This window comes from Dermacentor albipictus, chromosome 6 (genome assembly GCF_038994185.2).
Source record: "Dermacentor albipictus isolate Rhodes 1998 colony chromosome 6, USDA_Dalb.pri_finalv2, whole genome shotgun sequence".
Classification (NCBI taxonomy): Eukaryota; Metazoa; Arthropoda; class Arachnida; order Ixodida; family Ixodidae; genus Dermacentor; species Dermacentor albipictus.
In genome coordinates this window covers 125,278,944-125,295,321 of record NC_091826.1, presented here as the reverse complement: position 1 = coordinate 125,295,321, position 16,378 = coordinate 125,278,944, and the positions used below count along the sequence as shown (strand labels likewise).

The 16,378-nt window shown below is 47.0% G+C and overlaps 1 protein-coding gene across 5 annotated transcripts in view; it reads left to right on the top strand.

The window, feature by feature from the left end:
• Positions 1–16,378, top strand: part of LOC135899413 (dermonecrotic toxin SPH-like) — a 95,331-nt gene that overhangs the window by 31,722 nt on the left and 47,231 nt on the right. For 3 of the 5 annotated variants that reach the window (XM_065428659.2, XM_065428658.2, XM_065428654.2), the window contains exons 2-3: positions 10,694–10,933; positions 14,271–14,529. In XM_065428659.2, the coding sequence (XP_065284731.1) occupies positions 10,889–10,933; positions 14,271–14,529 (304 nt within the window). In that variant the 5' untranslated portion in view covers positions 10,694–10,888. Of the gene's footprint in view, positions 1–10,590; positions 10,934–14,270; positions 14,530–16,378 lie in introns of those variants that run through there. The other 2 variants (XM_065428657.2, XM_065428656.1) reach the window with 2 other exon arrangements.

The following is a 16,378-nucleotide window of genomic DNA, read 5'->3' as shown; positions in this document are numbered from 1 at the left end:
CGCTGTGTCTCGAGCTTCCCCTTCTTTCAGACGTTCTCCCCGAAAAACGGAACACCCCCTGCACTACAGTGTTTCTTCGCTTACCTCCAAAAGCCCTAACGTTCGTCGAATTGGCCTCAACGGCAACCGTGCCCGATGGCGACTTTGTCGTCGCACCTATTCTTGATGTCCTCGAGGCGCGCGACCTCTCTGTGCCACACTCCGTCGTAACCCTTGCCGCTAATCGGATGTGTCTCTCCATTATCAATTTTGGCTTCACGAAGCAAGTGTTACCTGAAATCATAGAGGTGGCCGCGCTGCGGTCACTGACAGACGGCCACGTAACTGCTTTTTCAGCCGACGGGGCCCCAGATCCTCCTGATTACCCGCAGGATGTCTTGGATCTCGACGGCCTATTACGTCCCATGGTCACTCCAGACCTCGTACCTGGCCAAGCAGCCGCCCTATATCGCCTTTTGCTTTACTACCGTGACATATTTGACACTGACAATAGACCGCTTGGTCAGACGTCCCTTGTTAAGCATCGGATAAACAAAGGTGACGCTGGTCCCATTCACCACCGACCGTATCACGTGTTCACGGCAGAGCGGTAAGTTATTCAGGAGGAAGTAAAGAAGATGCTCGCCAGAGGCATTGTTGAGGCCTCGTTGAGTCCTTGGGCTTTGCCAGTCGTGCTGATCAAAAGGAAAGATGGCACGTGGCATTGAATACCGCCACCTAAACCGAAGCACTAAAAGGACGTTTACCCTTTACAACGAATTGACGACGCTCTTGACTGTCTTCATGGTGCCAAATACATTTCGTCTATCGACCTTCGATCTTGTTATTGGCAGATTTCCATCGATCAGCAAGACCAAGAAAATAACTCTTTCGTCACTCCAGATAGCCTCTACCAATTCAAGGTTATGCCGTTCGGTTTATGGAATGCCCCCGCCATGTTCGAACGGATGATGGACTCTCTGCTTCATTATCTCAAATGCTCAGATTGCCTTTGTTACCTCAACGACGTCCTTGTGTTTTCTCCTATATTTGAAGCGCACCTTGAGCGCGTCGCAGCTATGCTTGAGGTCTTCCGCAAGGCTGGGCTCCAATTAAACTAATCGACGTGCCACTTCGGGCGCCGACAGATTATAGAGTTAGGCCATCTCATCGATGCTTCCGGCGTACAACCCAACCCGGAGAAGGTTCTAGCAGTAAAGGCTTTCCCTGTACCTCAGTCTCTCAAAGGCGTCTGGAGTTTTGTGGGACGCTGTTGTTATTTCAAATGGTTTGAGAGATTTCGCAGCAATCGCTCGACCACTCACTGAACTCATGAAGAAAGACGTGCCTTTTTTATGTAGTTTTACGCGCCAAAGTCATTTTCTGATTATGAGACACGCCGTAGTGGAGGACTCCGCCAATTTCGACCACCTGGGGTTCATTAACGTGCACCTAAATCTAACTACACGGGTGTTGTCGCATTTCGGCCGCATCGAAATGCGGCCGCCATGGCCGGGATTCGATCCCGTGACCTCGTTGTCAGCAGCCGAACACCATAGCCACTGAGCAACCACGGCGGGTACGTGCATTTTACGTGGGGCCCAACTCAGGCTGCCGCATTTCCACGCCTTATCGCGATTCTCGCCAATCCCCCGGTATTGGGCCACATTTAGCCATCCGCCACTACAGAGGTCCGAACTAATGCCAGTGGTTATGGGATCGGCGCCATCTTATCGCAGCGCCAACATGTACACGACCGCGTTATAGCCAACGCTAGCCGGCTTCTGACAACTGCAGAGCGCAACCATTCGATTTCCGAGCGCAAATGTCTTGCTCTCGTCTTGGCTGTTTCAAAGTTCTGCCCACATTAATTTGGCAAGCCCTTCTCAGTAACCACAGAGCAGTATGCACTCTGCTGGTTTTTGTCGCTCAAGGATCGTACTGGCCGGCTGGGTCGTTGAGCCCGCCGACTACAAGAATATCCCTACGCAGTGACTTACAAGTGGGGACGCCACCACCAGGACGCAGATTGCCTCTCTCGCAATCTAGTCGAAGACGCGACCTCTACTTCTGATACTGACACCGACGCCTGTGTTCTCTCTGTTTTTCCACTGCTCCATGTCGCCGACAAGCAGCGCCTTGACCCGTCCTTACGTTTCATCATTGACCACCTGAAATCGTCGGTCGATGAGAGTTCCGTTCGCTTGTTCACACATCAAGATGGCGTACTCTACCCCCGCAAGGTTCACCCCGATGGTCCTGCATTACTCCTTTGATCCCTAGGCACCTTCGATTGGCTGTTCTCCACGAACTTCACGACCTCCCCACTGCCGGTCACCAGAGTGTGTCACGTACCTACGACCGGATCCGCCGGATCCGCCGAAGCTTCTTTTGGCCACGGCTAGCTCGCTCCGTTCGAAGATGCGTAGCTGCGTGGGAGAAATGCCAGCGACGCAAGATACCATTGACGCTCCCCGCTGGGTACCTTCAACCACTCGACATTCCTGAGGAACCATTCTTTCATGTTGGTTTGTATTTACTTGGCCCTTTTCCTCTTTCTGCCTCTGGAAACAAGTGGGTCCCTGTGGCTACGAAATACGCCACGCGCTACGCCATCACCCGAGCGCTTCCTACAAGCTGCGCCACAGATGTCACCGATTTTATTTTACGCGACGTGATTTTATTACATGGAGCTCCGCGACAACTTCTCACAGACCACGGCCGAACATTCCTATCAAAAGTTATCGCGGACATCCTGCAGTCTTGTGCCACGAGGCGCAAGCTATCCACGTCATACCATCCGCAAATAAATGGCCACGGAGCGTCTCAATTTCACTCTCACAGGCATGCACGCGATATATGTCTCTTCGGACCACACTGACTGGTACGTCACCATACCGTTTGTCACATTTGCTTATACTTCCTCGCGCCACGACACCACCGGTTATTCCCAATTTTTGCTTCTGTTCGGCCGAGAATCAGCACTGCCCCTCGACACAACTCTCCCTGTGCACGCAGCACCGACCAGTGAATATGCACTTGACGCCATCGCCCGCTGTGCCCGCGCAAGGAAAATTGCTCGTGACCACCTTCTGAAATCCCAAGAGAGTCGAAGGCGTTTGTACGAACTGCGACACCGAGACGTGCACTTCCCGCCTGGTTCTTTGGTGCTTATATGGTCTCCGTCGCGTTAGGTCGGCTTGTCAAAAAAACTGCTGTCCCGTTACACAGGCCCATACTGAGTGCTTCGTGCCGTGACTCCCATCAACTACGAGATCGCCCCTAACGCCCCATCTGCTTCCCAGTCCAGTGATATCGTGCACGTGACACGACTGAAGCAGTATCACCCTCCCAGTGGTGACCTTTAGACGCTCCGAGACGTCGCTTCTACCTCAGGGGGATTATGCTACACGCGTGTGGCATTTGGTTGTTTGAACGAGGCGCTTGGGTGCCATCAATCGAGAAAAGAGAAGGAAGAACGAACTGCGGTCGCGCGGTGAGTCTAACCGGTCCGCGCTGCAACCGCTTTTGTAAATATAACCTGTAAATAGTTGCTGGCCTTATTGACTCGTCCTTCGCGTAACAGCGTTGTATTGGAAATTTCGCATTTACCCACGCACTTTGAACATTACCTACACATTGGCCATACCATGCCTATAATTTTCCCCCTATATAAACAAGACGCCTTGTTTAGCTGACCGTGGACACCGGTTAAACAAACTACGAATCTCGTATGATGCACGGAAACACACTGAAAAACGGGGATTCAGTCGTTATCTGCAACAAATCCATTTGAAGCCGGAAAGTGAAAGTTTTGCAATACATTGCGTTTAAAATTCTCTCTATTTTCACTGAATGTCAACCGTCTCTTGTGCTGTTGTTTTAGGAGCCTTGGAAACATTTACATTTATATGACTGTCTGGAACACTTCAATGAACAACTTTCTACAAAGGCTTTAAAGAACCTACACAGAATAAACATACATCGCTCGTTACACAAAGCATTGCTTCGTACTTCGAACAAATATAAACACCATTCTTCGGATATTTTACCGAGGATACCAGGGGAAAACAACTAAGTGCCATGTATAAAGCGTAAGAATTGGGAGAAAGCGACTATCAATAGCTGCTTTTAGAGCACATACGCAGCCAACACAGTGTAAATTTATAGTGCACGACAGAAAAAAGTGGCCCCCTTTTTTCAAGTTAAGGAATATCAGAAGTTGTTTCTTCTGCCAGGAAACAAGTAATACCGTAGCTGTTATTTAAAAAGAGCCTGAAAATGAAATCATCAAAGTCAGCAGTGACAAACTTCTTGAGAAATATTTCAAGACAGTGCCCTATTGGTATTGAAATGGCGCTGCACGTTCGGCCTAGGTCATTTTCACTAGCACATCTAGGATAAGTCATGATTACACGATAAAATTGGACAGTCATACCTGTAACAGGTTTGATTAGATTGTTGATGTAAAGCCTGGGCCCAGCGTATCCCCCCCATAGCGGCGTGCACCACTCGTGTTGTCAATGCGGACGTTCTATACACTGTCGTGGAGGAGACATTGTCAACGTCGATCGCCAGAAGACCTACAATCACCCACTCATAGTGACAAGCTGCTAGGCCGCCGGATGACTCCAGTTTCATTCCCGGGGGCAATTGTAGAGAAGGATTGGAACGATATAGTGGGTCGTCCTCTTTAGCTCATTCTAGTCCGTCGTTCTCTTCAGCCCTTTTTTTCGTGAATGCTGCTTGCGCTCGGAGTCCGTGCTCTGCCCATAGACTGAGAGCCGCTGCGCTGCTCCTAGCCCGATCAAATAAGCACCTTAACAGTGTTAATATGCTGAGACTGCAACACTACGTAACCCCTTTCTAGACAGAGATAAAATATTTCCAGCATTTGATAAACCAACGATTCCATGCCGTAAGGCACGCCAGTGGTGAGCGCGGCTGATCGTAATGCTTTAGCCCGACCTCCCCCTCACCCACAGGTTAAATGTACCAAGTTTATTGTATTGTGGAATGTGGAAACAGCGCTCCTGAAAACCTGGGCCTGATTGAAATTGCGCAAGCTGTCATTTGCTGGGCGCCAACTGCTCAGCGTTAGGCGTTCTGCGCAACGCGAGTGTGTATGGTCAATCCCACGCGTTGTCCGATAAGAAGGCACAAAAGACAATCCTTGCTGTCGAAGCATGGGATGGGCAGTAGTACAAAGCATTACTTATGTGCTCCCTCTATTAAGACGGAAAATTTAGCTTCATCTGTAGTTTTTTTCGACTTTCCAGCATGCAGCCGAAAGTGCCCGTTTTCAAAAAGGGGGGGGGGAGCAAACGACATACTCTACCTCAACTTTTGGAAGTGAGGGGGGGGGGGGGGGCAAGTGCCACCCTTGCCTCCCCGGTAGAGACGCCTATGTCGCAAGGGCTCTCGACTCCGGATAGATGGCCCCGGAGCTAGGACTACACCGTCTCCCAGCGATCGCAAGGTCGCCTGGCATGCTCGTTCGCTTCCGTCGGCGCCGATGAAATCAAATGTACTACAATTTAAGCGTGAGATAACTCTGTACATGCTGTGCCGACTAACATAGGTGCTTCGTTATTCGAGCTGCAAGCGATCGTGTCACAAGGGCCACCGGTGTCGGATTCGATGGCCGAGCGAGCTATGCCTGTCGTCTCAGCCATCGGTGGCTGTCAACGGAGCCGACACGCCGAACGCGGCCTTGCGGTAACACGTCTACACTGTTCGCATAGGCGTGTTTATATTGTCATCGTTTGTTTCGAACAAGAGAGCTGTGCAAATACGTTTGCTTTCACTTTCTGTTCGAAGTTACGCAGCGTTCCGAGCTTGCACGCAGGGGCGCCGGTTCTGGGTGGAGCTAAGCCCCGCTAGCTCATTCGTACCATGTGTCCCGAATCATCGCATGCGGCGAGTCGAACATGACGTGCCGCGCGACCGATCGCACGGTAAATCGCACCATGTGTCTAGCGCTTTAGAGTAGCTAACCCGCGCAGTAAATCTCGGAGGCCATGACTTCAGTTTTCTTTTTGAACCAGTTATATTGTAAGCATGGACAGAATAATTTATTGCAGGGCGTCGGGTCAATTTGTACACTTCGCGATTGCGAGTGCATTTTGCTATTCTCTCACTTGTGAAAATGTTATGTAGGTTCTTGTTGATTGTGTTTCAAGTTGTAATTTAGTACGACAATCACACCGAGTGTTAATGACGAGTACCTTTATCGTGCGTCAAATTCTGCTTCTATTACTCCGCAAGCAAGAGCGTATCGTAAATTCATCTGTCAGCTTGCAGGACAGGCTAAGAACAGCAAACAGGAAGGTAATTTCAGTGGAATTGTGAGCAATAATCCAGCTGCAAAGTAAACGTGAAAATGTGAAGAAACATTGATATGGAAGGCTCGAGCGACAGTCAAAATGAATGGAGCGCAGGTAATAAACATTTATGCAGACATAAAAACAGAAAAAGTCCATGTTGCAAATATCTAGTTAATAAAAAAGACACTACGCAAACAGACAGGCGCTAAATAAACAGTGTGCTTTCTTTAATATTGGAAACTGATTGGTTCCTATTTATTCTAGAAAGGAGGATATGTTAAAGCAACAAGATTGTTTTAATGGTCGAGGGCCAGAAGAAAAAAAGCAATCTTCTAACCAATTTAAATCTTGGCACGAGACCAAAGGTTGAAGGCTACTACAAGCTAACTGGATGCTCATATCGGTGCAGCTGACAAAAAAAGAGAGACAAAGTTGATCGACGATTACGATACTCCCTAATGAAAAATATGAACGCATGTTTCCACGTGTTTCCGTTTCGCGTTATATTGACTGGCGCGGACATCTCTCTCATCCGGCATGCTACACACGGAGCGAACTTTGGCGTGACTGCTCCGCTATTCGGGAAATTGCGAGGTAGCGCGTGGGTAGCACGTGGAATGAAGTAAACGGATGTCGCTCCTAATTGTTGGAATCTTGGGTAAGTTACTTCTGTAAAATGTAACAAAAATAGAAAACGCAATGACAATTTATTACTACACTGAAGCACTTCCGGCCCACAGCAAGTTTCGTCGGCTTGTGCGGCAATGTGCTCCGTGCAGAAGCAAGCTGGACGGTGAGCGTTGCTCTTGAGGTTTCGTTTGGCCAGGGCCGTGATTCACGCAGAGTTCAGAATGGTTACCAATAGAAGGGAAGCGCAGTAGAGGACGGCAGAGGACTAGGCCGGGTGACGAAATTAGGAAATTTGCGGATGCTAGTTGGAATCGGTTGGCGCAGGACAGGGGTAATTGGCGATCGCAGGGAGTGGCCTTCGTCGTGAAGTGGACATAAATAGGATGATGAGGATCATGATGATGATGATGATGATGATGATGATGATGATGATGATGGCAATTCATCCTTGTTAGGTTGTGGAATGCAAACCTAGTGATTGGGGACATGCCAAACTGCAGCATCTTCTCCATGTGCAAGACAATAGGCGAGTAGTGCGACCGCATCGAATCAAGCTATCGGTATCTTATCGGCGCCAAGATTTACGCGGTTGCGGCCGTCACATTACCCTGGTCGATTACTACTAGAATATAGTGTTTTAGCGCGTTCGGCTTTTCGGTAAACACAGCGGACTGAGCGGTTTGCCAAAAGGGCGGAGGCGCGGACCTACGCCGCCAGCAGGTTGCAACCAGCTGCAGTAGCACCGTACCCAACGAGGCCAACAGAGGAAATGGAGCCGTAACCGAGTCTATTTTACTATGCTGCTGGTGTAAATTTTCGGCAGCAGCGTAATGATGAACACTTTGCCTTTTTAAATGCTTAACACATTTCGCGCTTGGCTCCAGCAGTATTAGCTCTCTGTTCGGCTATTTAAGCTTTGAGCCATCAGGCGGCTTATCCGTGCTAGCCGCTCAGGCCGCTCACGTTTACGCTAAAACATTCACATCATAGCGATAGTAATATGGAGGGGCTTCAATTTGCGCATCCGCCCGTGCTCGCAACACCCAGCTCGCCGGCGCTTACCTGATAATTGGACACGCTCGGAGCTCCGATAGAACGCTCGCAACGCATGCTGCTGGGATAGCTCTCGGTGCAGATCGACGGCCAGGTGGCTGGTGGAGAGAGAGAGAGAGAGAAAGGCAAAGGAAAGACAGGGAGGTTAACCAGAGATTATCTCCGGTTGGCTACCCTGTTCTGGGGGAAGGGAAAGGGGATGCAATAGGTGAGAAAGAAAGAAGGGTAAAAAAAAGGAAAAAAAAACCTAAGCACACACACGCACGTACACACGAACTATTTCTGTGGGCACTGTCACGCAACCCGCAAAGACATTCCTAGTCTTACGCAGTGTCACCGTACAGTCCTGCGCCACACAGTGTACTGTCACAATTTGTCAGAAAGTCCCGTGTCTTCCAAGTATCGCAGCAGCGCCTTCATAGCGGATCGCGCTGATGTTCGCGTAGGCCAGGTTCCAAGGATCTTGTCTTCTGTCATTGGGCGCTTGTCCAGTTTGTCTAAGGTGGCTGAGAGGACAGTTCTTTGGAGGTTAAAACGAGAGCACTGACAAAGAAGATGCTCGATCGTTTCGTTGCACCCGCAGAAGTCACACAGTGGGCTGTTGGCCATTCCGATAAGGAAAGAGTAGGCATTTGAAAATGCTACTCCAAGCCATAGACGGATAAGAAGGGTGCAGTCACGTCGTGGAAGCTCGGACGGAATATGGAGCCGTAAATTAGGGTCCAGAGTATGGAGGCGTGCACTTGTGAAATCGGATGAATTCCACTGGGCTAATGTCAGGTCACGCGCAAGTGTGGCAAGTTTTTTCGCTGCGTCGGCTCTCGAAAGAGGAATGGCAACGCAGTTGACGCCGTCATGGGCAGATCGGGCAGCTGCGTCTGCTCGATCATTGCCATGTATGCCACAGTGACTAGGCAACCACTGATATATTATATCGTGTCCTTCGTTAACTAGTCGATGGTGGACTTCTCTGATCTCCGCGGCGAGCTGCTCATGTGATCCATGGCGCAGTGCTGAGAGTACACTCTGTAGGGCTGCCTTGGAATCACAGAAGATTGACCATGCCTGGGATGGTTCCTCCTTAATAAAATGAAGAGCCGCACGCAGGGCTACGAGTTCAGCAGCTGTCGTTGATGATACATGTGACGTCTTTAGCTGTATCTTGACGGATCTTCTTGGTATCAGCACAGCGGCAGCTGCGCTTGCAGATGTAACTGAACCGTCGATGTAAACGTGTACGCGGCCACTGTGCACCTCATGTAAATGTTCTAATGTGGCCTGCTTAAGGGCAAACGAGGACATGTTGGCTTTCTTCATGATTCCTGGGATGGTGAGGCGTATGTCAGGTCTGTGCAGGCACCATAAAGGTAAGGATGGTCTTGCTGCAGGCATGTGAGGTTGGAGAGATTCGTGAGCTGGCTCGAAGACAGTAAGTAGACGCCATGACGTCATATCATGACAGAACCACTGAACGCGGAGCTTAGCCCCAATCACTCGGTGAACGAGTTGATGAGAAAAAGCTTGGCTAACGAGGAGAGCAACCTGTAATCGTTTGTAGCTCTCTTAATACGAGACGCATCACTTAAATTGTGGCACGAATGTCATGCAGTAGCTGCAGGTCACGCGTCTACAAAGATTGATTTAAACCTTGTCGGGGACATTCTAACTTTCGGTGTCGCTACAAAAAGTTACATTAGAGAAAAAAACGAAAAACGACACTTTAGCACGGAAGAAGTTTGGGTGTGGGACAAGTAAGTACTCACTACTCAGTGGGACAAGTGAGTACATATATACTCACCAGCTGCAATAAATCAATTGTTGAAAGTTAGCGCTCGTCCTGTGTTCCTGCTTGTCCCTGTGTCATTTTTTGCGCTATGTATCCCGGTCTGTATGTATCCCACCAACACGCCCCAACTTCTTCCCTGCTAAAGTGGTTTTTCCCGTTTGTTCTTTTTCTAATGTAATTTTTTGTAGCGACACCCAATGTGAGAATGTCCCCGGCAAGTTTTACATCAATCTTCATCGCCCTTAACACTGCCTCCCATCGTGGCTTTTTTCATAGAGACAGACTGGGATAGATAGCGAAAAAAATGACACAGGGACAAGCAGGAACACAGGACGAGCGCTAACTTTCAACAATTGATTTATTGCAGCTGGTGAGTATATATATATATATATGCTCACTTGTCCCAGTGAGTCCCAGTGAGTCATTTTTTGCGTTATGTATCCCAGTCTGTATGAAAAAAAGGCACGATGGGCGGCAGTGTTAAGCGCGATGATAAAATAGCCTGCCGGCGCATTTTATTTCTCCGTCATTCTGATTACTGGGCTCCTATCATTCATGTGTAGATAGTTACTGAGGATATAGATTTACCTCTTTCATTCAATGTTAGGCTACGATATCGCTTAATTGGCGCCTAACTACCAAACTCATGAACTACTCATGCGGGTGGTAGTATTGATAATGCGCATCGCTCACCCTGTGTAAACTGAGCTTACGATAATATAAGAACAAAGGCGGTCAGACAGCGCGTTAAGCAGTCGCAGCTTCAGTTCAAAGAAATACGGCTTCTTTAAACGAATATGATAGCTGCCGTGTAGGGCGTGACTAGGGAGCGTACGAGGGCTTGCCCGATAACTTTTCTGTTGACAGATGTGCTGAAAAGCCCTGACCTAGATACGTTAATCATTCTTTCTGTTCCTAGGAGGAGGCTATCGCAAAGATTTGCTGTACCACTGGCCACAGGCCAGAATTTCTGGCTGTATCAGCAGCAGTACAAGCGCTGTCCAAAATCACGTTTTCTACAGCGCTTGCCTGAGCCCTCAAGTTTATTCAAAGGCCTATACGTTGGTGAAGCTGTGGCGTTGCGGCGTGGCTACAGCCTATTCAACGAGCGGCGATGCTGTCGGTTCAAGTGTATCTCCTTGCGGCCGCTGCGTGCACGGTAATTTGATATTCTTTCTTTCTCGCTTACCTCCGAAAACTCAAACTTACATGCGAGATCACCTAGCAGTCAACGCAAATACAGGTTCGTGAAGTGAATGATATTATGAGTGTTTGGTTGTGACGTCAGCATATGCCATTGTTAATTAATGCAGTGGGTTATAAAAATGTAATGAATAATACATAATTCATATCTGATGACGTAAAATTTTAACATTGCTATAAATGATATCTAAAGGAAAGTTTTGTAGTTCTTCATGCTTCGGTTGTTTTTTACGTGTCCTGAAATCACAGTGCACAATTTTTTTTTAATCCAAGGTTATCTGCAAGCGTTCGTGTCGGCAGCGGAAAGCGATAGTCACTGCTGGCAAGGATCGCAAGGGACAGCCGTCACGTCAAAGTGTAGTTTCGTGAGAGAACATCGTGTCTTGGCGCTGTTGTCTATTAGTTCCCCCAAAATAAGAAAACATTCTCGGATGATGCTTGCCGACGCCTTTGCGAATTTCTTCTGGGCTATTTATAGAAATGCTTTGAAATTATTGCAATGAAGACACACTTCTAAAGAACACAGACCGATATTATTTTCAGCAAGGTCTTTGCTTGTGAGGTCTCATTACGTTCTTGATTCACTTTTTTCATCGTGAGTACCTAAGCAGTGTTAAATTGTTCATATCTTGTGGTGGAAACAGCGCCAGAAATGAAGACTGAGTCAAACGCAACAGGAACGCTGCACAGTGCTTGTGTTGTGCATCTCTTAGACCTGGTTTCAGGCACTCTTTCCGCTATCGCGATACTGAAAAGAGCACTACTCGAAAGTGAGTTATGGTGCTTTAAATAAATTGTCATTTAAGTCTTAGGCATGGTGCTGTGCGCATGAATGAATTGTTTTTTACCGTATGTGCGCAAAGTTAGGCTTCAACAGAGTAAATTTCGTTGCGATTCACGGTCGTTCTCCACCTTTTGTATTTTCTTGAACGGGGGTCGCTTCTCCATGCATCCTCTACGGCGGATTTTGCCGCTGGTTAGCTCATTTTGTTTTAACGAAACTGCGTGGCTACCAAACCTAGATAAAGGGTTAAAGCAACATGGATATCTGACGTGATGATCGATGTGGCAAAGCTCAGCGTTGAGTGAACATTTCGACAATGTGTTTTAAATCTCGTTGTTGAAGTGGGGCACTGGGTGTGGCGTGACGTCCATTCGGGAAGGAGCGTCCTAATTGCCCCGGTGCGCTGTATCAGGCTGCGCTAAGAGAGTGCGAGATATTGTTCTTTAGAAAAATGCACACTACTCTGCTGATGAGTGTAAATCCACTACATTCCCTGCTCATAGGGCTAGGAAGAGAAACGCTAAGAAGGAATACTTCACCGATAACCCCATTCTTCGCTCACTGAATTTTAAAGAACACAGAACTCTCGTCGTATGACTAAATATAAATGAGAAACCACAAGAAATTTGAAGGTAAATAAATTTGCCTCTTAAGAATGCTTTCAAATGTAGGAATTTCAAAAACCATCATATTCCTATAGGGTATGGTGTAGTGGGAGACTATGGAAAATGTCTGACCACCTGGGATCCTTTACCGGGCGCCTAAATCGAAGTACATGAGGGTTAATTCGCATTGCGCCCTCGTATGAAGGACGCCATGATCTAACCCTCGATTTCAAGCTCAGCAGCGCAACGCCATAACTACAAAGGCAACGTGACGGGTTAACGAATATCTTACACATGCCTGACGCAGCTGTAAGCGCAGCTTGCGCTATATTTGCACCAGCACACAGAGAGCAATCCGAGAATATGCCGTTCAAGCTAAGGATAATCTTCCCACTCGCTGTGTAAGCAAAGACAAGGTTAAATTACAGAAGCATTGATATTTTTAATATTGGCGTTCATATTGCAAAACGCACTCCAGTAGTGTTTTATTGCTTTACTTCGAACCCTATTTTCTTTAAAAAAGCGTCAGAAACTTACGCGAATCATGAAGCTGTAGATCAATTATGTGCCCAGGGAGATATCATTTGCCGGAAAAGTCAAATCTGATATTTCACTAATAAACCTATCATATTATGAAATGTCTTACTGAATACTTTTATGTTCCAAGGTTGATGGAAATCATCTGAAAGTGTCATTCCCCCTATCTACATTTCGAAAGGGAAATGTAGACTGAAATATCCCCCGTGAAATTATTCGTTCAAATTATCTCCATACGCATTCGGCACCGCGAAACGCGGACCTCTGTTCAATATCGGTGTGACGTAAGTGAGTGTCCCAAAATGAAGATGTCAGTGGCTTTCGCTTCCCAAGCAATATTATTCTAATTAGTATTGTGGGAAACTCTCGATCCGATTCATAGTCACGTGAGCAGCAGGGGCCAAATGGCCCCTGTTTATTCTAACGTATACTGCAAATGTCATCTAACGCCACTCTACTACATCAACTTATGCTTTATCGTTCTAGATGCGTAATGAGGAGATCCTAAGAGATAATTTTACAGCAGGTATTTCTTAGCACATTACCATATTGAAGCGTCGGAGCCTAAAACTAGACTGTTATAACGATTCCCTTCGAATGTTTATTATAAAAATATGCCACAGAGTTTATAATTTGAAAGAGTATCATGATAACGTTTTAATGCATTAGCTTGCTTGTGTTTTCGTGCAATTGATGTATGCCTGGGCACGTGACTCTTCTATAGGGACTTAATTCGAGTAAACTTTGGAGGCTTTAAAGAAGAAAACTAGTTTTGAAGTAAAACAGAAAAAAAACGCACTGTACGTAGTTTCGTGCTGTCACTTGATGTGCGTGACGAAAAATATTGAATTTCATTGAAAAACTTGGGCTCCCCAAGATTAATCAGGGAACCTACAATGTGCCGTACTTTTTATACGGGTGTTGAAAAAAAAAACATTGCAACCACTTTGACAAAACAATATTAGGCCATAATAGTTCGTAAAAGAAAATTTCAGCCAATCTTCATACTGGACATATTATTAGTTAAGGCTGCTGGTTAATGGCAGATAGCGCTTAGAAACGAGAAGGTTTGGGAATTGGGGCCCAAGGATTTTATGTGCCAAAACCACGTTCTGATTTTGAGGTGCGCATTAGCGGAGGAGTCCAGAATAATTTTAACCATCGAGGGTGTTTAACGAGCACTTGTATCTCGGCCCACGAGAACTATCTTTTTTATATATTTCGCTTCCATTGAAATGTGGTTTCATACCGCAGCCGGGATCGAACCCGTGTACTCGAGCTCCGCAGCGCAACGGTCAAGTGAAGCCGCCAAACACGATAGTGCCCAACTCAAATGATAATCTTCAAAATGACGCTTACTTCCGCAGCTCGAACCCGTACCGACGTCTGCGACCAGCGACCACCGTCGGCCCGTCTACGTGTTCGGACACATGGCCAACAGCCTGCGGGAGTTAGACGATTTCATGGAGCAGGGCGTGAACGCCATCGAGGCTGACGTCACTTTTGCGCCTGATGGGACGGCGACAAAGTTTTACCACGGTCCGGGCTGCGACTACGGCCGCGACTGCGAACAGCAGACCGACGTCCCCGTCTACCTCACCTATCTGAAGGACACAGTGAGCGCAGGTGTGGGCATTATGCTTTACCTTTGTTCCCACAAGGAATGCGGTAATACACAGAGGCATGCTTTACCGGGTTCCCCAGCTAACTTGAACAAAGACTTTCAAAAAAAAAAAACGAGGACTCTTGAGAAATCGTACCAACTGCATATTAGCGGCAGTCGTATGTACTTGCAGCAATATTTGTTTTATTACTAAGTATAATTTAAATATTTGTTTTTGTACATACATTAAAATAACTTTGTCATAATTGCTTGAGCCTCCAGCATGTGAATTACAGTGTTTTAGAAAGCTTCAAATCACCTCGGATTCAAGCATATTTTTCGCGCTAAAATTTGGGTGGTTGTTACTGCAAAGAAAAAACACAAGCCCCCGAAATACTCCAAACAGGAAATGGATACGCGCTCGCGCGTTGCCAGTTAAGCTTTACCAACAATATGTCGTGGATTTTTGGTAAACACACCTGCATTAGTTTATCGCCATATCGTACAGGGCATCGACATGCAGGGTCGCTGGCTTCGCAAAGTATCTGGCGGTGAGATGCTGGCGCAACAATGTGCTCATGTGGCACTCACCATATCTTTAACCTTGGCACATCATGACACAAAACTACAAAAAAATTCGAGAAATGTTACAAAAAGAAATGATGCACAAAAAGGGACAGAAAAAGGCGAAAGGCGGCTTTTTGAAAAACACGAAAGGGCTGCACAATAGAGCATTTCAACAAAAAACATGCAGTAAAATGCTGGTGAGGCGTCTTCGCCAATGTTCATCTTCGTCTTCGACAGGGTTACCCGTTTCCCCCTTTTTATCTCTTGAGCTCCTACAAGACGCAAGAGCAAGTGCGTTTCCCGCTATTTCTATCTTCGTCGCAAAAGTTTTTATGTGAGGATAGGGTGACATCATTAAAGTGTGTTAGAAAGTCGTTTTTAACACCGGTTTTGAATAGGTACAGCACGTGCTTAAACAGGTAGCCGTCTGAAGCAATACAGTACTATCCTCTTTTAAACACTTCTGATGTTGCCGTCTTGACCACTGACGTTGGACTCTCGCGGCATACTGTGCTATTTTCGACTTGAAGGCGTCCGGTGTGGTCGTGTCTGCTTTTCACGTGGTCTATCAGGTAAGACTACAAGGAGGAGTCCAACGGTGTCCTGCGCAGCGAACTTGCAGGCCATGGCAAGTCCGTGCCGGCCAATCCACAGTCCAGTAAAACGTTGTCGAGTCACGCTCGAGACTGACTACCACTATTCGTGGGAACACAATCGTGTTGGAACCACACGTGGTGGCCGAAGGTGCGCAAGTGGAGCGTTGTAACGCACATCGTGCAAAGCGCCTCCGAGGATATCGTTCACTTGTAGTTGCGTCGTTAGCCCGGCGACAAAAAATGATGTGTCTGATGACGTTGCCATCAAAGATGCCAAACCACATATTAAACGAGCATTAGTATGGGTATCATGACTGCGCCATCCAATGTTGTGCTCATGTACAACATTGGCCAAGATTCCTTTGGCACACCATCCTTAACACTCCCTTTGTGGGCGTTGTGAAAATTAACTTGTGCATTTCAAGAGAAATATGCTTTGTCCGACCACTACACAGTGGTCAGAAATTCCAAAACGATCGATAGTAAATGCATTATTAAAAAAACATAGAGCGCACACACAAACAGAACGCAGTAAAGGATCACACAAACGACAGACGTTCACTCGCAATTGATGTTTAGTGCACGCATGAAAAATGCATACCTAGAAAATAGACGCATCGCGCATGTCAAGGCGATGTACAAAAGAAGCATACATCCAAGGCACATTTTAACATCGATCAATAAAATAGAACTCTTTGTCATGTAGTAA